This window comes from Pipistrellus hanaki, assembly GCF_964339955.1.
Source record: "Pipistrellus hanaki genome assembly, chromosome: 3".
Taxonomy (NCBI): Eukaryota; Metazoa; Chordata; class Mammalia; order Chiroptera; family Vespertilionidae; genus Pipistrellus; species Pipistrellus hanaki.
In genome coordinates this window covers 184,714,507-184,734,733 of record NC_140505.1, presented here as the reverse complement: position 1 = coordinate 184,734,733, position 20,227 = coordinate 184,714,507, and the positions used below count along the sequence as shown (strand labels likewise).

The 20,227-nt window shown below is 64.6% G+C and overlaps 1 protein-coding gene across 4 annotated transcripts; it reads left to right on the top strand.

Moving 5' to 3' along the window:
• Positions 1-2,646: 2,646 nt before the first annotated feature.
• SUN2 (Sad1 and UNC84 domain containing 2) lies at positions 2,647-20,180 on the top strand. 4 transcript variants are annotated; one of them, XM_084880011.1, is made up of 18 exons: positions 2,647-2,867; positions 5,608-5,809; positions 8,097-8,278; positions 8,580-8,717; positions 9,237-9,332; positions 9,691-9,784; positions 10,349-10,419; positions 11,325-11,452; positions 13,657-13,911; positions 14,283-14,360; positions 14,802-14,845; positions 15,357-15,522; positions 15,813-16,034; positions 16,268-16,352; positions 16,719-16,834; positions 16,930-17,097; positions 17,420-17,512; positions 18,673-20,180. In XM_084880011.1, the coding sequence occupies exons 2-18, from the start codon at positions 5,688-5,690 to the stop codon at positions 18,784-18,786; spliced, it is 2,172 nt and encodes a 723-aa protein (XP_084736137.1). In that variant the 5' UTR covers positions 2,647-2,867; positions 5,608-5,687; the 3' UTR covers positions 18,787-20,180. The 4 variants fall into 4 exon arrangements, with proteins under 4 accessions (XP_084736137.1, XP_084736140.1, XP_084736139.1 ...); XM_084880014.1 differs by having other exon boundaries at positions 2,705-2,867; positions 5,658-5,809; XM_084880013.1 differs by having other exon boundaries at positions 2,760-2,867; positions 5,612-5,809.
• Positions 20,181-20,227: the final 47 nt, after the last annotated feature.

Below are 20,227 nucleotides of genomic sequence, written 5' to 3'. Positions count from 1 at the left end.
CCGAAATGTTTTCATCTGCTTTTCTTTTAAACTCAGAAGGAACATTAAATACCCTGATAGTGAGTAATTACCATGGATGAAGCCTAGACTACAGCCAATTTAAAAACATGTTTGTGGCCGGGACCGGTTTGGCTCAGTGGATAGAGCGTCGGCCTGCGGACTGAAAGGTCCCGAGTTCGATTCCGGGCAAGGGCATGTACCTGGTTGCGAGCACATCCCCAGTAGGGGGTGTGCAAGAGGCAGCTGATCGATGATTCTCTCTCATCGATGTCTCTAACTCTCTATCCCTCTCTCTTCCTCTCTGTGAATAAATCAATAAAATATATTTTAAAAAAAACAAACAAAAAAAAACAAACATGTTTGTGAAGAAAGGGGCCACGAAGGCAAACGTGTCTGGCCATGAAGGAGATCATCACGTGGCCCCCTGCAGTGGCTGACTGTCAGCACCACGACCCTGCTCCGGCGGGCAAAGCCCCACCCACCGGCCACTGTTGAGGGGAGGACCTTGATGGAAGGAGGAGTAAATGGAGCCGTGAGAGAGAGGAGCAGGGCTGGGGGAGGACCAGCCAAAGGAATGGCAGCCAGGCAGAGGGGAACGGGGAGGGCAGACAGGCTGAGCGAGCAGATGGCAGGGGGATGTGGTGGGGTGGGGGTGGAGAGAAGAGAGGTGGGAGACGGGTGTCGGTGAGGACAGCCAGGACCGAGGGAGGGGCCTGTGTATCATGGGAGCCTTACACAAGCATCTCCCAGCTCCTTTTCCTTCCCAATACAGCGGCAGAAACTTTCTCTCCATCCAGAGGGCCGGGCGTCCAACATCAAAGCCACTGGGCAGAGATCCGGGTGGAAACCAAGCTGTCGCAGGGCCGCGCTCCCTCTGGAGGCCCTAGGGGAGCATCCATCACTCTCTCCCAGCCCCTGGTGGCTGCCAGCGTTCCTGGTCTGTGATCACATTCTCCGTCTCTCCGCCGTGGCCTCACTGCCCTCTCCTCCTCTGCCTCTCCTAAAAGGACACTGATTGCACGGAGGGCCCGCCCTGGTAATCCAGGATAGTGTGTGCTCTCAAAATTCTGGGTCTAATTGAATCTGCCAAGACTTCCCACGTGTTGGCTATGTTCACAGGTTCCAGGGAGCGGGCCCATTATTCACCTACTAAAGGCGCCTGGAGGCCGCAGTGTGCAGGGCCTGCCTCCCCCCCCCCCGCCTGTGGCCACGGCCTGGCCTGGACCAGTGGAAGGCACATGGCCTCCGGCTTCACAAACCAGCACGGCCTGGCAGGGAGGCCGTGGGGCCAGGACCCTGGGGGAGGGGACGCAGGCTCTGCAAGGGAGATGGTGGATCTGGAGACTCCACCGGGACCGCTAGGACAGGAGGGGAGTGAAGCGCCCTGGCCAGGAGACGGTCAAGGGAGAGCCTGCCCCTCCCCTGAATCTGACTTCCCGCAGGAGCTCAGACACCAGCCAGGCGCTGTGCTGGGTCCCACAGAGCTCGCCCTTGGCCTCAGGGAGCTCCCCACCTAACCCGGAAGCAGCACTGGCAGCACCATTGTCTTCAAGATGCCCTAAGTGCAGGCGAGACCCCTGTCTCCCAGGGGGGGCCGTGGAGGCCAAGGGCGGGCAGAGGGTCGGTTTTTGTACACAATCAGATTCAAATGTCCTCAGTGCCCTATGGAGTACTTCCTTCCTGTCCTGTCTCTGAGATTTTGTCATCTCTCGCCTCTTCCTCTTGGCACTTCAAAGTGAAATAGTGACAGCCTGTTCCGCCTTCCGCTAAAGAGCTTTGGGAAGCCACTCCTCCCGGCTGGGTCTGTGGGGACCCAGGGCACAGGACCCCCGGGCCGGCGGGTGAGGGCAGGCAGCCTTTGCCTCTTTGGCATCCATCTCTACTCCTCTCGGGCAGCCTGCCTCCGAGCACCAGCTCCCTCCTCACAGCGGAGAGAGGCTTCCGCAGGGAGATTGGGGAGCCCTGGGGACAGATTGGGCAACGGCAGAGCCCCCTGCCATGTCTGAACCCCCAAATCCACCTACAATGGGAAATTCGGGCTTGGGTGTGAAGAGAACCTTCTAATCTCAGTGTGTGACTTGAAGCAAATCACTTAAGACCTCTAGGAGCCGGTTTCCTTATCTGTAAAATGGGTGTCCAAAGGCTAGGAGACAATTACGCAGGCGCCGTGGATAGTTCATGGAGAGTTCAAGGGGAGCTCACTACTCACTACGTGGGTGGCCCCCCTCGGCCATCCTCCCGGACAGAGGCTGTGCCCACCACCCAGGCCCGCAATCTGCCGGCATTCCCGCCTCATCGAGTCAGCCGGGGGCGCTGGGAGGCCGCGGCCCGGAGGCCACGCGAGGTGCGCGGCGCGCGAGGGCGCCCCCCGGCTGTGTGACCCCCCTGGGCCGGAGTCAAGTGACAGCGAGACCCAGCCGACCGCCCCCGCCCCCGCCCCCGCCGGCCGCTGAGTCCTCGGCGCCCAGACGTCGCCCTCGGCCCGCATCTCCCACGCGCGGCCTCCTCCCCGGGCGCGCCCGGCCCGCGGGGCCCACGCGGCGGGCGGAGCCGGCCGGGGCCTTTGTGTTCAAACCGCCCAATGGGCGGCGGCGGGAGGCGGGGCGGGGGCGGGGCCTGGCCAATGGGCGGCGGCCTGTCAGGGCTGACAGACAGGCGCACACATACACACTCGGCCACGCGCGCGCCGCCCGGCCCCACTCGCGCGGCGCAGTTGTGCGCGGGCCGCATTGTCCGCCGCTCCCGCCGCCGCCCCGCGCCCGCCGCCGCCCCCTGCGCCCGGCCCGCACCCAGAGCCTCCCGATCCCGGCGCCGAGGGGCGCGCCGGGGCAGCGCGGGCCTCGCACCCCGGCCCCGCGGAACCGCAGGTAACACGGGCCGCGGGCCCCGGCGAGCAGCGCGCGGGGCGGGGAGGGGGTGGCCGGCCTGTCCGCCTCCCGCGGCGCCGGGCCCCGCCTGGCCCCGCTCATGCCTGGGCCGCTCCGGCCATGGCCGGCTGCCGGCCTGCTTCTCCTCCGGCCGCTGGGCCCGGCTCCAGCCCCGCCCGGGCCCGCCCCTGGGCCGGCCGGAGCGGCCCCGGTGCCCGGCCAGCGGCGCCCTGACTCACGCCCGGCCCCCGCCCCCGGGCCGCCTCCCGCCGGTCCCCCCGGGCGGATGTCCCCAGGCGGGACTTCCCGGGGCAGGACCTCCCTCCGGGGAGGAGAGGGAGGACCGGCCTGCGGCCAGCCCCGGGCAGTGCCATGTCCCCGTGCCAGGCGGGCCGCGTCCAGGGACAGGCAGTGCCCTGCCGCCGCCTTTCACAACTCCGGCCGGGAGTTCTGAAAGGACCCAAACAGGCGGGGGGCGGGCGGCTGGCAGCGAGCGGCGGGGCGGCTGTGGTCGGTGAACGTCGCCGCCGGTGCGGGGAGGGAGGGGAGCTGGACCGGAGGAGACTGGTGGGCAGGGCCCCGAGTGGAATGGCCCGCGGAGGCACCCAGGATCTGCGTCCAGGCTGGACCTGAGTAGACAGTGTCCTAAAGTTTGTGATGGGCGCGGGGAAGGTGGCACTGAGGAGAGGATGTGGCCCAGCTCAGAAGTGGGGAGGTTTGACTGATCTTGTGTGTGTGTGTGTGTGTGTGTGTGTGTGTGTGTGTGTGTCGGGGGCGTTGTCTACTCTCCTATGCAAAAGACCTGAGCTTCTAGAAGCTAATCTGCTGTTCCGTTTTGGAGGAGGAAACCTTGACCTTTTTCCTCTTGTGAAACCCACACTCGGTTGCAAACTGTTTTGTGATCCCAGCGTGCCCCAGAGCGACCGGCCCCTGGGGAGGCCGCAGGGCTGACAGCTCTCAGCCGCCCCCTCCCGACCACGCCATATGAATATGTATGTCCCGGCCGGCCGCCCAGCCCGCAGTGTTGTGTAAACACATGGCTTTGTTCCTGCCCCATGGCGGAGGCCTCCACGCAGCGGGGCGGGGGTTGGGGGGGGGGGCGGTGTGGGCAGCTGGAGCCCCAGGTGGGGAGGGCAGGAGGGGAGAGAGTTACCATATAAGGCGAGGAATAGAGACCAGAACCCAGGCCCACTTCCGGCTTCTGCCACCAGCCCTTTACCAAGCCCGGCTGGAGCCAGAGGGAGATGTCAGGTGAGCGTCCCGCCCCAGGAGACGCCAGTGAGACCCAGACGTGAGGCTGCTTGTTCTTCAGAAGAGAACTTTCTAGAACCCGCCAGCTGGACGAACCAGACCTTCTGGTTTCCGTAGCCTGAGTCGGGATGTGTTAGAGAGAACTAGTCATTTAAATGTCTCAGAAGTGATAGCAGGTGTCAGGGACCAGGACCTCTGAGTGGGCCGAGGTCGCCCTGACTGACGTCTCTGGCAGAGGCGGCGTGTGTGTGGACGGCGACACTCCACACTGTCGCCCGAGATTCTGAATGTGGGTTTCCGGAGCTTCTTAGTCCTCCCGTGGCAGGACTGCCCGTGGGTTTTTTTGTTTGTTTTTGTTTTTTTAAAGAAGAGCTCACACTTGTTCTTTTTTTGTCTTGTTGTTAATCCTCACCTGAGGGCATTTTTCCATTGGTTCTTAGTGAGAGTGGAAGGGAGAGAGACAGACATCCTTGTGAGAGGGCACATCAGAGGGCTGCCTTCACACATGCTCCATCCAGGGCCAGAGCCTGCATCCGAGCTACATGCCTGTGGCCGGGATGGAACCCGGGACCCTCCAGTCTGCAGGCCAACACTCTTTCCACTGAGCCAGACAGGCCGGCGCAGCACAGCACCTTTTGCCAGGCCTCCCCCCGCTCCCCCCCTCCTTGGCCTCATCAGTTCCAGCCTTGGCTTCCGCCCCTGTGTTCCCACACTCTGCTCCACTGCCCGTTTCGTTAGTTTGTTAGCAAATGTCTGTTGTGTAACAACTTTCTCCGCAGCCTGTTCTGAGCATATCTGAGGCCGCGGAAGCTGTAGTTGGGGCCACGCCACACGCTCCTGAAACAACCTGTCACTTCACGGTGGGTGGGAGGAGCCAGCGCTGTCACATGTCAGATCCGAGCTGAACCCCCCCCCGGCTCAGTCACTGAGGGGCTGGCGCTGTGGGCAGGTCCCCCATCAGCCGGGTCCCAGGCTCCTCCGCTGTCCGCTGGCCTGTAGGGGCAGGTACCTAGGAGGCGTTTACTAAGTGTGTTATCATCACCATGACAGCGAGATGTGCTGATGCGGCGGGGTAGCAGCTAGCCTAGGGGACAGAGTTGCAGGGGCCGGGCCAGGGAAAGGGGCCCGGCGTCACGGTTTGGCGGGGCCCCGGTCCCTGGGGGGAGCTGCAGGAAGAAAAGGAGAGCGTGTTCCCCTGGGAAACGGCTGGGATGAGCGTGGACCCTGCTCTGGGGGGCGGCCGGGCTGGCGGGGCTGTGCGGGCGGCAGTGGTCCAGGCCTCCTTCAGCATCTCCTGTGGGTGCCTCACGTGCCACATGCAGGGCTGCGGAAGGCCAGTCCTGGCTCTCACGGAGCTCAGGGACAGATAACCGAAAACTAACAAGCCTGGCACTGCGGGAGCCAGGGCCGGTGCGGCTGCAGCGGGCGGGGTCTCCCTCATGGCAGGCTGTGCTGAATGAAAAACGCCTGGTCTCTCCCCGCCCGCCAGGCAGGGTCTCCCAGGGCCCCAAGCCTCACCTGCCGGCCCTTCTCTCCAAGACTCTAGGGAAGGCCCCATCCCGCCTCGCCATGTCCCGCCGAAGCCAGCGCCTCACCCGCTACTCCCAGGCGGACGACGACGGCGGCAGCAGCAGTGGCGGGAGCTCAGTGGCGGGGAGCCAGAGCACCCTGTTCAAGGACAGTCCTTTCCGGTAGGGGATTGCCACCCCCACCCTTACCCCCACCCCCACTCCCACCCCCACCCTTACCCCTACCCCCACCCTCACCCTTACCCCTACCCCCACCCTCACCCTTACCCCCACCCCCACTCCCACCCCCACCCTTACCCCCACTCCCACCCCCACCCTTACCCCTACCCCCACCCTCACCCTTACCCCCACCCCCACTCCCACCCCCACCCTTACCCCCACTCCCACCCCCACCCTTACCCCTACCCCCACCCTCACCCTTACCCCCACCCCCACCCCACCCCCACTCCTACCCCCACCATCACCCCCCACTCTTACCCTTACCCCCACCCTTACCCCACCCCCACCTTACCCTCACCCCACCCCCACCCTTACCCCCACCTTTACCCCCACCCCCACCCTCACCTTCACCCCCACCCTTACCCTCACCCCCACCCTCACCCCCACCCTCACCCCCCACTCTTACCCTTACCCCCACCCTTACCCCCACCCCCACCCCACCCCCACTCCTACCCCCACCCTCACCCCCCACTCTTACCCTTACCCCCACCCTTACCCCCACCCTCACCCCCACCCCCACCCCCACCCCCACCCTCACCCTCACCCCCACCCTCACCCCCACCCTTACCCCCACCCTTACCCTCACCCTCACCCTTACCCTCACCCCCACTCTCACCCCCACCCCCACCCTCACCCACACCCTCACCCCCACCCTTACCCTCACCCCCACCCTCACCCCCACCCTTACCCCCACCCTTACCCTCACCCTCACCCTTACCCTCACCCCCACTCTCACCCCCACCCCCACCCTCACCCACACCCTCACCCCCACCCTTACCCTCACCCCCACCCTCACCCCCACCCTTACCCCCACCCTTACCCTCACCCTCACCCTTACCCTCACCCCCACTCTCACCCCCACCCCCACCCTCACCCCCACCCTCACCCCCACCCTTACCCTCACCCTTACCCTCACCCTCACCCTTACCCTCACCCCCACTCTCACCCCCACCCCCACCCTCACCCCCACCCTTACCCTCACCCCCACCCTCACCCCCACCCTTACCCCCACCCTTACCCTCACCCTCACCCTTACCCTCACCCCCACTCTCACCCCCACCCCCACCCTCACCCCCACCCTCACCCCCACCCTTACCCTCACCCCCACCCTCACCCCCACCCCCACCCTCACCCTCACCCCCACCCTCACCCCCACCCCCACCCTCACCCTCACCCCCACCCTTACCCTCACCCCACCCCACCCTCACCTTCACCCCCCCTTACTCCCACCCTTACCCTTACCCTCACTCCCACCCTCACCCCCACCCTCACCCCCACCCCCACCCTCACCCTCACCCCCACCCTCACCCCCACCCCCACCCTCACCCTCACCCCCACCCTTACCCTCACCCCCACCCTCACCCCACCCCACCCTCACCTTCACCCCCCCCTTACTCCCACCCTTACCCTTACCCTCACTCCCACCCTCACCCCCACCCTCACCCCACCCCACCCTCACCTTCACCCCCCCCTTACTCCCACCCTTACCCTTACCCTCACTCCCACCCTCACCTCACCCTCACCCCCACCCTCACCCCCACCCCCACCCCCACCCCCACCCCCACCCCCACCCCGTGGATTGTGCTGCAGCAGGCTGGGCATCCCGGCCCGGCCTCTCCCCGTCCTGACCTTCACGGGCGGAGATAAGACGCCGTGCCCAGTGCAGGGGACACCCCTCCTCTGAGGAGCCGGGATGAGTACCACTTCCCCCTGCTGGGAGCCAGGCTGTGCCCTGTGCTCAGGGAACAGGAAGTGGGGAGAGGCAGCTTCGAGAAGCCAGGCCGGAAACCCGCACCACGGGCTGGGCCCACAAGAACCCCGTCTGCCGTGGGGGCAGGCCTCCGTCAGGGCCCGGACCGCACTGTGTGTCTCACCGGTGCGGCCTCCGAGGGGAGGAGGGGGCCCAGGCCCCGGAGATGAGCGCCTCGCAGACGCGGCCCTCGGAGCAGCCCTGAGGCTCCTGGCCGTGGGGTTCAGTGGGTTGTACAAATTACTGACCATTAGGAAGCCTGAGAGAGAAGCCTGGCTTTGAAGTTAGAGACCCAGGTTGGAATCTCCACTCAGCACCTTGGCCATCTCGCCCGCTGAGATGAGGAGATACTGGGAGCTACCCGTGCTGCCTGCCGCCGTCTGTAGCCCTAGCAACAAGGCCAGCCCACTCACGCGGAGTGCAGAGCCTGGCTTCCTGTGCTTCCCCCGCTCACCTTCCCCTCCCGCCGCGGCCCCGCAGGACCGCGAAGAGGAAGTCCAGCAGCACCAAGCGCCTGTCGCCGGGGCCCCAGCTGGGCCCCTCGGACACCCACAGCTACTACAGCGAGTCCGTGGTCCGGGAGTCCTACTACAGCCCGCGGGCCGCCTCGCTGGCCAGGAGCTCCGTCCTCGAGGACCAGCTGCACGCTGACCCCTACTGGAGTGAGTGGACCTTCTCCTGGGCTCGCCTCCTCTGCAAACCCGGCCCCAGTGCGGCTCCCTCACCCGGGCTCCTGAGCCCGCGGGGCCGGGGGACCCCCAGGTGTCACCCCAGGTCCCTGCAGATGGTGAAGTAGCCACGTGGCCACTCTGAGCCCCACAGACAGAGGGGCTGGGCCCAGCTCACCCTCCGGGAGGGGCCACGACAGAGTCCACAGGGGCTCCCACAGCCCCCCGCCCCCCCCCAGTTCCCTCCTCCTCGGCATCTCTGAGCCCGGGAGAACCCGCCTCCGTCCCTCCTCAGGCGAGGACCTGCGGGTGCGGAGGAGGAGAGGCACAGGGGACACCGAGAGCAGCAAAGTCAACGGGCTGCTGGGGGCCAAGCTCTCCGAGGACTTCCCGGGCTCCTCCTCCGGCTACTCCTCCGAGGATGACTACGTAGGTAGGTGCCGCTCAGCCCGGACAGACGCTCCAGCGGGTTCCGGGACCGCCCGCTGGGCTCCCTGTCAGCTTGGGGAGCCTGGTGTTGGACAGACGCCTCCGCAGGTCCTCTGGTGTCCCTCCTGCGCCTGTGGCACCCTGAACCCCAGCCTGGGGTGTCCCTCGGCACCATGGGCCATCCCCGCCCCACTAGGCCTACGGTCAAGGTCAATGCCATTGTTTGCTCACTTCCAGCAAGCGTTTCATACGGGCTTCAGGCTGAGGGGGTCCTGACGCCTGAGTCTGGTTCTGAGCAGTGGGGGAGGGGAGGGGTGCAGGCAGGGAGCTCAGGGGAAGTAGAGTCAGAAACCTGTGGAAAGCTCCGCCAGCAGGCGCGTTCCAGCCGCGGTGCCAGCCGGCGTGGCACTGGGAGTGTGGGGAATGGCGCGGGTCCCAGGGCACCGTCCCAGGAGAAGGCCGGGCGGCAGTGCCCGTGCCAGGCTCTCCTGAGAGAGGGGACTGAGCCGCTCCCTCCCTGCAGGGTACTCGGAGGCGGCCCAGCAGGGCGCGGGCTCCCGGCTGCGGGGCGCAGCCTCCCGGGCAGGCTCCTTCTTCTGGACGGTGGTCACCTTCCCAGGTGGGTGCCGGTGGTCTGTGCACGCTGGTCTCCGTTCCCTGCAGCAGCCCCCTCCGGCCATCTCTCCGCTGGGGTCCAGCCCGCACAGAGGGGCTGTGGGACCATGGGGAAGCTCATTCTAGAACGATCCCAGAGCCAAGAGCCATGGGAGCATCCTGGCGGTGGGAAGGGCGGGAGCGGCTGTGGCAGGGCACTGGTGGAGCGGGTGGGGGAAGGGCGGTGAGAGGGGCCGGTGGCCAGAGGGTAGGAGAGAGGTGCCTGGCCGGTGCGGCAAGGCCGGGATAACCACAGGGGGCGGGAGGGGTGCTCTGCAGGCCCCGCCCCTCCGGGGCACTGAGGCCTGCGGTCCCTCTTCCAGGCCGGCTCTTCGGGCTCCTCTACTGGTGGGTGGGCACCACCTGGTACCGCCTGACCACGGCCGCCTCCCTCCTGGACGTCTTCGTGTTAACCAGGTGAGCGGGCTCCCCGACGGCAAGTCAGACGGGCCGGGCCGAGTCTCAGGCCGCCGGGCCTGCCTGCAGGCGGGGCCTGGGCTCCAGTCCGCAGTGCATTCCCTCCGCCCGGGCGGCCCGGACCCCAGGCCCCCGGCCTCAGGGCTGCCTGAGCTGCGGGCTCCTGCGAGCCTTTCGAGCCTTTCGGCAGAGGAAGAGGCAGAGGCCGGGGGGCAGGGTGGCTCTGGCCGTATCCTGGTCGGAGTGGGGCCAGCTCTGCGGAGAAGGGGGGCGAGGATGGACTCATGGCACTGAGAGAAGTGCTCCCATTTTTCTAAAAAAAAAAATGCCCTACGTTTTTCTGTTTGCTTGCAGAGAGGACCTCTGTATATGAACATTCTAGTGGGTTTGTTTTTTTTTAAGACTCCACTACTGTCTTTAATAGCGTCAGTAAAGTTCACAGGCCGTCATTGTCCCGTTACGTTAGCACTCAGAAACCGATCTCCCCGGACTCCCAGGGGACCGAGGGGCGCGCCTCTGACGAGTCCGCCTTCCCTGTCCGCCCCACCCCCTCCCCCGGTCCAGGCGCTTCTCATCCCTGAAGCCGTTCCTGTGGTTCCTCCTGCTGCTGCTGCTGCTGACCGGCCTGACCTACGGTGAGCTGACCCGCGGCCACAGGACACGGGGGGACGGGAGCTGCCATGGGCAGCGCAGGGCTGCGTGGGTGGGGCGTGCTGAGCAGAACTGAAACCAGAGGGACGGTGATCACCGACCAGAAAAGGAGGCAGGACTAGTGGGCCGGACAGCCCCAGGTGCCTGTCATCCTGGGTTGTCCCAGTCTGTCATGGGACACACACACACACACACACACATGTCAACTTTTCATTTGACAGTTTCACGTGAGTTTCACAATTCCACGAGTTGTCTCCATGGCCCCAGACTCAGTTTTAATGACTGTGCCAATCTGGTATCAAGGATCATGCTTATTGCTTTTAGAGAGCTGGTTTTATAGGTGGAGCATCTGTCCTCCTTGTATTTCTCTTACCAGCACCAAGGCAGAACCTTCTCTCAGTGCTGCGTTTCCTTTTCATTTCCGGCTCCTATCCCCCGGGAACGGCATCGCCTTAAAATACCGGCACCCAGTGTAGCTGCGCAGCGTCCGTTCAGGGCACTCTCCCAGGAGTTAGCTCCGTGTACTCTGCGCTTCACCCTCGCCCTGCGGAGCTGGTGATGTCTTCCTGGCGCATCCCCAGGAGATGCCGGTGCCAGGCCGAAGGGCAGGGCGGGCCCGGGAGCCGCTGGCGGTGCAGAGCGTGGGGGCGTGTGCAGAGGGCCTGACCCAAAGCCCCGTGGTCACGTGCTTCCCGGTCCATCTGCTCTGGCCGATGAGTGACAAGTGTGGCATCTGCTGGGTGGAGACTCCGCAGCCAATATGCTCGCGAGGATAAGACCAGCTCCGGACAGGATGGCCGGGTAGCCGATACCGAGTAGGCGGAGCCCTCTGCGTGTGCGCCTTCGTGCTCACGGCCCCGCCAGGTAACCAGTCTCTCTCCGTGTCCAGGTGCCTGGAACTTCTACCCCTACGGCCTGCACACAGTCCACCCCACCTTGGTTTCCTGGTGGGCAGCGAGGGGCAGCGGCCAGCAGCATGAGGTGTGGGAGCCCAGAGACTCCTCCCCACATTTCCAGGTGAGTGTCCGAGTGCAGGCTCCCGCTCTGGAGCGGAGTCTTTAAAAAAACACTAGAATGTTCCTATACAGGAAGGTCCGCGCTGTTTGCCGCAGGTTTCCCTGCACTTAGACAGCCCGCCTGTACCTGAGAGGGGTGCCACCCTCGCTGGGACAGTGCCCACCCCCGGGCACCCCTTTCTCTGCCATTCGGAGTGGACCTGTGGGAGGCAGTCTGCTCTGACTCGGAGCTGCCCCCGGTTCCCACCATCCTAAGCACAGGACACAGAGGAAATGGAATCAGACAGGTCTTCTCATCGCCGTATTCCTTTCCCCACCGTCCACAAGTACAGGGTGGGGCAAAAGTAGGTTCACAGTTGTTCCTATGAAAATAATACAATAGCCCTAACGGGTTTGGCTCAGTGGATAGAGCGTCAGCCTGCAGACTGAAGGGTCCCAGGTTTGATTCCTGTCAAGGGCATGTACCTTGGTTGCGGGCACATCCCTAGTAGGGGGTGTGCAAGAGGCAGCTGATCGATGTTTCTCTCTCATCGATGTTTCTAACTCTCTATGGCTCTCCCTTCCTCTCTTAAGAAATCAATAAAATATATTTTTAAAATAATAATAACACAATAATTAATAAGTAATACAAAAATAAATTCTGTGTTTCGTGTACTCACCACTGTAAACCTACTTTTGCCCCATCCTGTATTCACTGAGCACGTCTATGAATAAGGTAATATCACGGTCAGCTGTCTGTTAGCACAGACAAACCACCCGTGAAATTAGTGCCTTAAAGGGCCCGTGTAAGATTGGCTATGAGCCTGAGGGTCCGCTAGCTGGCCCTTCCGGTCCAAGCAAGGCCAGGCTGCCTGGGCTGGGCTCCCGTGTGCCTGCAGCCGGCCGGCGGTCAGCAGGCGGGCTGGGCTCCCTGCTCCAGGCCGGCCCGGTTGTTCTCACAGCAGCCACGCAAGGTTCCCAGGAGCAGAATCAGGCCAGGCCCTCTGAGGCGTGGCTGGAACTGGCACCCTCCATGTTCCGTGGCCTCAACAAACCGCAGAGCCAGTCCAGCTTCACGCAGGAGCCAGGCTCCGCCTCCCCATGGGGGATGCCTGCCAGGCCACGCCCACAGGTGCACCTGTCAGGCCACGCCCACAGGTGCACCTGCCAGGCCACACCCACAGGTGCACCTGCCAGGCGCAGAGACAGGCCCAGGCTGTACCTCAAAGAGCCTGCAGTGTGTGTGTGTGTGTGTGTGTGAAGTGCACAAGTAACCAGACTGTGTGTGCACAGGTCCTGAGGGCCACAATGAAAAGTTAAAACTATTATAGTTATTTAACTTTGATTGTATCTTGCTGAATTTAATTTGATGACATTCTGGCACTTATAAGACTTCCTTTTTAAATCATTAGTAAACACATTAAATATGATTCAATTTCAGAACCACCTTTTTTTATTTTAAAAAAAAAGAATAAAAGTTACATTTGCATAAAGACACTAATAAAAATATCTGCCTCGTTTGGGAGGGGGTGGTGCGGGCACAGTGGAGGGGCAGAGGTTACGAGCATGACTTTTTACTGTTTGCTTACTTTTTGAGTCATGCCAAGAAATGGAATTTTTGAAAATCAGACTTGACCTCTGTACCCAGCGGCCTTGCCGTTTGGTAGTCGACAGGCTGTGTGTTACGCTTTCTCTTGGCAAAGATTTTCGTGGTGAAGCCAACAAAGTTCTCAAATTATGGCACACTATCAAATGCCACCTCCGCGTCCAGATGACCTGTGTTCCGCCTTCTCTGTGGGGCATCCAGTTCAAGAGGAAAGAGAGAGCCTTTTCAGAAGGCGTGGTCTCTTAGCCGCAGGGAGAAGTGGGAGCTACTGACAGTCAGCTGAGCCTCTGAGCCCCACGCTCTCTGGCACACGTGCACCCCGAGAGGAGTGGGGGGTTCACCCAGCCCCAGTGGCCATCCATTCGGACCCTCTGTCCCCATCTCCTGTCCCACATGCACCCCTCCTTGGGGATCAGACCCCTCCAGCCGCTGTGTGTCCCGTACCCTGTGCTTCGCTGTCACCGCACCCACCAAACCCATTTGGCAGCTGCAGGAACCTCCACCTGTGGGGCCTGAGAGCCTGGGGCCCAGCAGGTGTTCATGTCTGGGCGGACTGAGACTCCTCCCGCTCCTCCAGGGGCACAGCTGCGGCCTCTCACCTCTGCCCTTCCCTCTGGCAGGCGGAGCAGCGCATCCTGTCCCGGGTGCACTCCCTGGAGCGGCGCCTGGAGGCCCTGGCCGCCGAGTTCTCCTCGGCGTGGCAGAAGGAGGCGGTGCGCCTGGAGCGCCTGGAGCTGCGGCAGGGGGCCGCGGGCGAGGGCGGCGGCCGCGGCCTGAGCCAGGAGGACACGCTGGTGCTCCTGGAGGGGCTGGTGAGCCGCCGGGAGGCCGCCCTGAAGGAGGACTTCCGCAGGGACACCGCCGCCCGGATCCAGGTGCGGAGGACTGCGGTCTCGGCTGGAGCTGGTGCCACGTGGGCGTGACACTGTGGGCGTGCGGGTGGGGGGCGACCCTGCACACCCTGACGTGGAGAGGCAGGCTGAGTTTTCCCCTCTTTCACATGGACGCTCTCCCCTCTGCACCCACGCCCCTGCTCCCGGCAGCCGATAGATTACAGGGCCTGGCACCCGGGGGTGGGGGTGCGGTGAAGATCAAGGGCGGCGTCCCGCTCCCGGGAGGCCCTGTGGCAGAGGCGGGGAGCTGAGGTGCCAGCACAGAGGCCTGGATTGGATTGCGGTCACCCCACTCCCTGGGGGCTGGGGGCCCCTGAGCGCAGCCCCCTGAGACCCCGCCCCCGTGCCCACAGGAGGAGCTGGCCTCCCTGCGAGCGGAGCACCAGCAGGACGCCGAGGACCTCTTCCGGAAGGTGGTCCGCGCCTCCCAGGTGGGCCTGGCCTGACCCAACTCCACCCCTGACGAGGGCGTGGGGGCACCCAGGCCGCCCGGAGGGCCTGCTGAGACATGGGGGGGGGGGGGGGAGACTCCTGACTTCTGCCTGAACTGAACCCACCTGGCTGGAATGCTCGGGGGACACTGGGAGCCGCGGGGACACTGGGAGCCGCGGGGACACTGGGAGCCGCGGGGACACTGGGAGCCGCAGGGACAGGAGGGGCACAGTCAGGTGGCCGTGGGGCTCGGTCCACATGCTGAACGAATGCGAGGTGTATACACGCCTCAGCCTCCAGATACGGGGAGACTCGCACGGGACCTTGACCCGGAGGCAGAGTGGCATTTGCTGGAGCAGCAGGGAGACCCCGGGAGGGAGCGGTTAGGGACAATTGCTACGATCTGACATGGCTCGCGTTTCTCCCTTGTGCCTGCACAGGAGTCTGAGGACCGGCTCCAGCAGCTGAAGGCCGAGTGGCACAGGTAATGGGCCTGCTTCTGGCCTGGGCCTGCCCCTCCCCCTGCCCTCTGCCTGCTCCCCCTCCCCCCAGGCAGGACTGGGGAGCAGTGCCTCAGAGCGGAGTTCTGACTGTGTTGTAAACAGAGAGCGGGACGGCTGACAGCCAGCTCAGACCACGTGCTTTTAGGCCTGTGCCTGAGCGGCAGTGCAGGCTGGGGTGGGCCCTGCAGGAGGTGGGATTGGCGGGTTCACGTAGACACGCCATCTCTGCACACCCTCCCGCGCTGCCTCCCCTGCCCCGGGCATCTGCTCACGGGGAGCGAGCGGCAGAGGCCGAGCGAACGATCTGAGCTGAGAGAGGGAGCGGGGAAGGAGTGAGCTCCCAGGTCAGGCACACCGGGCGCTGAGCTCTCGGCCAGGATCCCCCGGGCAGACCCTCATCGCCTGGTGCGCGGGCACGCACACATCAGGAGCCGGTGAGGGGTCCTCTTGCTTCCCGGCATCCCAGGCTCACTCTCCTCTCTCTGGGCCCAGGATGACGCAGGAGGCCTTCCGGGAGAACTCCGTGCAGGAGCTGGGCCGGCTGGAGGGCCAGCTGGCGGGCCTGCGCCAGGAGCTGGCCGCCCTGGCCCGGAAGCAGAGCGCGGTGGCGGACCAAGTGGGCCTCCTGCCGCAGCAGCTCCAGGCCGTGCGGGACGACGTGAGTCCGGCGCCCGGGCCCCGGAACGCCGCCGCTGAGGCCATCTGTCCTTGGCGTCTGCGGTTTCTGCCCCTGCAGCCTGAGTCCCACATCCCTGGCCCTGGCCCTGACCCAGATGCTGTGCTCCTGTACTGGGAGACGGGGATGGGCCATTACTAGCTCTCTCGTCTGTGTGGCCCGAGCAGGCACATGCTGGCCCTCCTTCACAGGCCCGCACCCCTCCCCTGCTTCCCTCCCAGCCAGACTCCGCCTGTCGGCAGCCCCGAGTGAGACCTCTTCTCGGTCCCCAGGTGGAGTCCCAGTTCCCGGCCTGGATCAGTCAGTTCCTGCTCCAAGGTGGGGCGGCCCGCACGGGCATCCTTCAGCGAGAGGAGATGCAGGCTCGGCTGCAGGAGCTGGAGGGCAAGATCCTCAGCCACGTGGCCGAGATGCAGGGCAAGTCCGCGAAGGAGGCGGTGGCCAGCCTGGGGCTGAGGCTGCAGAAGGAAGGCGTGATCGGGGTGACAGAGGAGGTGAGAGATTACGCCCCGGGACTCCCACTGGCACATACACACGGCTTTCATCCCCGGAGCCACAGACCTGCACGGCCCCCACTGCCAGCCCCTGGAGCGGGCCCTGCAGGGGGCGCAGGGCTGCTGTGGGCGGGTCCGGGAGGGTGGACTATGCCTGGGTGGCTGGACGCCAGCATGGGGCAAGCACAGAAGGCCGAGGCTGCCCCGCCACCCCCGCTCTGGCGCTGTTGCAGGAGGTGCACCGCATCGTGGAGCAGGCCCTGAAGCGCTACAGCGAGGACCGCATCGGGATGGTGGACTACGCGCTGGAGTCCGGAGGTGCGCGCGCCGCCCGCAGCCCAGCCTGGCCCCGCGCCGGCCTCTGGCACCACCGGAGCTGCCCTGGGCTAGGCGAGCAGGCTTCTCAAAGTCACCCAACCAGACCAACCAGAACTCCCCACAAAGGCCGGGCGCCGTCCTGGGCTGGGATGAGGCTGTGGGCACTGCCCTGTGGTCTGGGTTGGGTTACGGACTGGGCCTGGCCTCTGCCCTCCATCCTCAGAGAGGACACGGGCAGTGGTGGTGCCCCTCGGGCTGCCTCAGCCCTCTCAGCCGGGGTCCTGGCTGCTGAGCTGGCTGTCTGGTCTGCCTCCCCTGCCCCCAGGCAGGCCCCAGGCGCCCACACCTCTCTCTGTCCTGGGCCAGGGGCCAGTGTGATCAGCACCCGGTGTTCCGAGACCTACGAGACCAAGACAGCCCTCCTCAGCCTCTTCGGCATCCCCCTGTGGTACCACTCCCAGTCGCCCCGCGTTATCCTCCAGGTGGGCACCAGGCAGGGACAGCAGGGTCCTGTGCAGCTGGGCGACTGTCCACCCCAGGTCTCCAGCCCTGCCCTGACCCGGCTCTTCCCTTCCAGCCAGATGTGCACCCAGGCAACTGCTGGGCCTTCCAGGGGCCCCAGGGCTTTGCCGTGATCCGCCTGTCTGCCCGCATCCGCCCCACGGCTGTCACCTTAGAGCACGTGCCCAAGTCCCTGTCACCCAACAGCACCATCTCCAGTGCCCCCAAGGACTTCGCTGTCTTCGTGAGTGTCCCCGTGCGGCCCGAGGAGAGCTGCGGGAGGACCTGGGGTCTCTGCTGAGGATAGAGTTGGGGGGCGGGGGGCAGATCTGGAAGAGATGGTGCCAGGGTGGGCATGGGACTTGGATCCCAGTTGTCTAGGCTACGGAGGCAAAAACAGAGGCCCCAGGGGCAAAGCGGCTTGTCTGTCCCAGGCCCCTCCGCAGCCCTGTTCCCGCTGCTCAGACCCCCTGCGGGAGGGGACGGGGCACAGAGGGGGCACTGCTCTCGGCCGCCAGGGCGCGGGTCCCAGAGCAGGCTCCTCCCTCACGCTGTGCTCTGGGCAGGGGTTTGAAGAAGACCTGCAGCAGGAGGGGACTCTGCTTGGCCAGTTCACCTACAACCAGGACGGGGAGCCCATCCAGACGTTTTACTTTCAGGTACAGGGTTCTGCGGTGCCCGCGGAGAGGGCATATCCCTTCCCTGCCCACCACCCTGTGCCAGGGAGCCACAGCGCCCGCCTCCCGCAGCCCAAGGCAGGGAACAGGACCGCTGTCTCAGTGACTTCCCAGAATGCAGAGCCCCAGGCTCCCCAGGAGGTTGATTCCTTGGGGCTGTTGGGGCCCAGAACCCCGCAGCCTCCCCCAGGGGTGAGGATTGGAGTCCAGTAATTTGAGGGTGGGTGTGAGGTGAGGGCCAGTGGCAGGAAGAGCCGGAGAATTCCAGCCCTCAGGGCGGGGTGGAGGGGGCGGGCGGTGCTGTGGTCAGGCAGAGGTGACAGTATGATGTGCAGCAGCATCTCCCCGTGGCCGTGAGCGTGGGGAGTCCAGGGGGACCAGCCTGGAGACAGGCAGGCGGCCGGGGAGTGGCGGTAGGAGAGCAGGCCGGAATTGGCGATGGGCGCTCACCCGGAGGACGGAGAGGTGCGGACACACAGGGAAGGGGGAGGTGGAGAGGGCAGCAGGAGGCTAATGCAGACGGGGCAGGCTGGCCACCGAGTCTGAGGCACCTCTCCCGGTCCGTGGGGCTGTCCCCGGGCCTGACACAGATGGAGCTGTGAGCTCCAGGCCGTCACAAAGCCATGGGAGGGCCGGGCCCTCAGGGTGTGTGCAGAGTGGGCCTTAGGAGCGGGCGGAGGACAGGAGCTGGAGGGAAGAGGAAGAGCAGGGACACTGCTGGGGCATCGGAAGCTTCTCATAAACTGGCTCTTTGAGCACAGAGGACAGAGGCTGATGGCAGCTGGAGAAAGAAAAGGAATTCTGCTTAATTCAAAGAAAAGAGATTCTTTCCCAACATCAACACAGAGCAGCAGACTCCGTGCAGGCAGTGCTGCCAGTGTGGGGTGACCTGGCCGGAGCTCAGCCACAAGGCCATTCTGAGGCCCCGCGGGTGGTCCCGGGAGGACTCCGGAGCCCTGAGCCCCTTGGCCCCCCCGCTGGACACCCCTGCAGGGTCTGGGACAGGCAGGGGCTGTGGAGTCCAGGTCGCTCAGAGGCCCCAGGGCAGGGGCCTGGCCCGAGGGGGGTTCCTCCCCACCTGCCTGCTGCCAGTGAGGGCTGAGGGCTCTCTGACACTCTGAACCTCCTCCTTCTCCACCCAGGACCCCAAAATGGCCACGTACCAGGTGGTGGAGCTGCGGATCCTGACTAACTGGGGCCACCCGGAGTACACCTGCATCTACCGCTTCAGGGTGCACGGGGAGCCCGCCCACTAGGCTCCCTGCCCTGCGCCAGCGGGGAGGCCAGCCACGCCCCCCTCTGCAATTGGGGAGCAGCACCCTGCACTTCCCCACATGCTTGACCAGCGCACTGACTCCCAGGACCGGAGCCCCTGGCCCTGTGGACAGAATGTGCCAGGCTTCCAGCAGCGGGCAGCTCCGGGGGCTCAGCTGGCTCCAGCGTCTTTCCACCCTTCGTTCTCACGCCAGGCACTGGGGTCTGGTCCCCTCCTGGGAAGGTGTATATATGTAGCATATCGTGTGGGACTCAGAGGCAGGAGTGGTGACGAGTGGACATGTCCAGCAGCCGTGGGCAAGACCTGACTGACCGCCCCTTGCCCACGGCGGAGGGACTGGCACCCAGGAAGCTCTGTTGGGAGGTGGTGGTGTGTGATGATGCAATGCCGGAGCCACGGGGCACAGCGAGGGCTGGGACAGGGGACTGCGGCCCCAGGGGCGGAGGGTGCTCGCGGTTCAGGCTGGGACGGGCTGTGGGCAGGGAGCGCCTGGGAGTGGGCGGCTGGGCTCTCAGAAGCCAGTTCCATCGGCCCAGGGAGCTTGGCCCACTCCCTCCAAGGGCTGCTATGCACTGTCTGTCCTGGCGTGAGGTGGGCCGTGGGCTTCTGTACCCAGGCCTGCTCCTGTGAGCCTCGGAGGGCCCAGGCCAGCCCTGTGGGGTCCCCTCTGCTGGGGACACTAGTTGTTTCTGCTCGTCCGATGCTGGGATGGGGCCTGCCTGTCCTTGCCACATCCCCCAGGGTGCAGGGGGCCCAGCCTGCCCTCCGAGGCTGTGCCAGCATCTGGGTTGGCTAGAAGGTGCAGGCAGAGGACTCCCAGGCCCCCTGGTGGCCCAGTGATGGTGGTGATATTCAGGTTTCATGGTGGGGGGACCGTCTTGACTTGTGCCCCATCTCAATCAGGCCCCTGGGCACGGGCCCTCACCCTCAGCACCCCTCAGGGCTCTTCCAGCTCTTGCTCAGTCGCTTCCTTTCCGGCTTTTTCTATGGGGGGTGAGGTGGGGGAGGGCAGGGGTGGGCGGGAGGCAGGGTTTTTGGACTAGGCTGGCCCTGCTGTTACTACGTCAACTTTTCAAGGTCGTTTTTTAACTGAAAAGCTAAGGGCCTGATTCCTAGCCCCGTTCTGTGGGCCGTGGAATAACCCGGATGTGGAGAGGGGCTGCCATGCAGGCAGGCGCCCTCTGGAGGGCCAGGCCTCACGGGGCGGAGCTGGGCTGAAGGCCAGGCCCAGGCGTCCTGTGCTCCAGCCCTGGCCCTGCACTTCTCTGCCCAGCTCTTCTGTCACAAATGCTGCACTGTTGGGTTCTTACTTTTTTATCTCCGGATTCTAATTTATACCTATGCAAAAATAAATTATGCCCAGGACTAACGGAATACTTGCTCTTTTGTGTTTTGGGGGAAGGGGAGAATACATGGTTTTT

Excerpts from the sequence above, each read along its gene's own strand:
- SUN2 (XM_084880012.1), top strand. Across the intron at positions 16,353-16,718 it reads CTACGCGCTGGAGTCCGGAG|GGGCCAGTGTGATCAGCACC; the intron begins GTGCGCGCGCCG and ends GTCCTGGGCCAG. Across the intron at positions 16,835-16,929 it reads CGCCCCGCGTTATCCTCCAG|CCAGATGTGCACCCAGGCAA; the intron begins GTGGGCACCAGG and ends CTTCCCTTCCAG.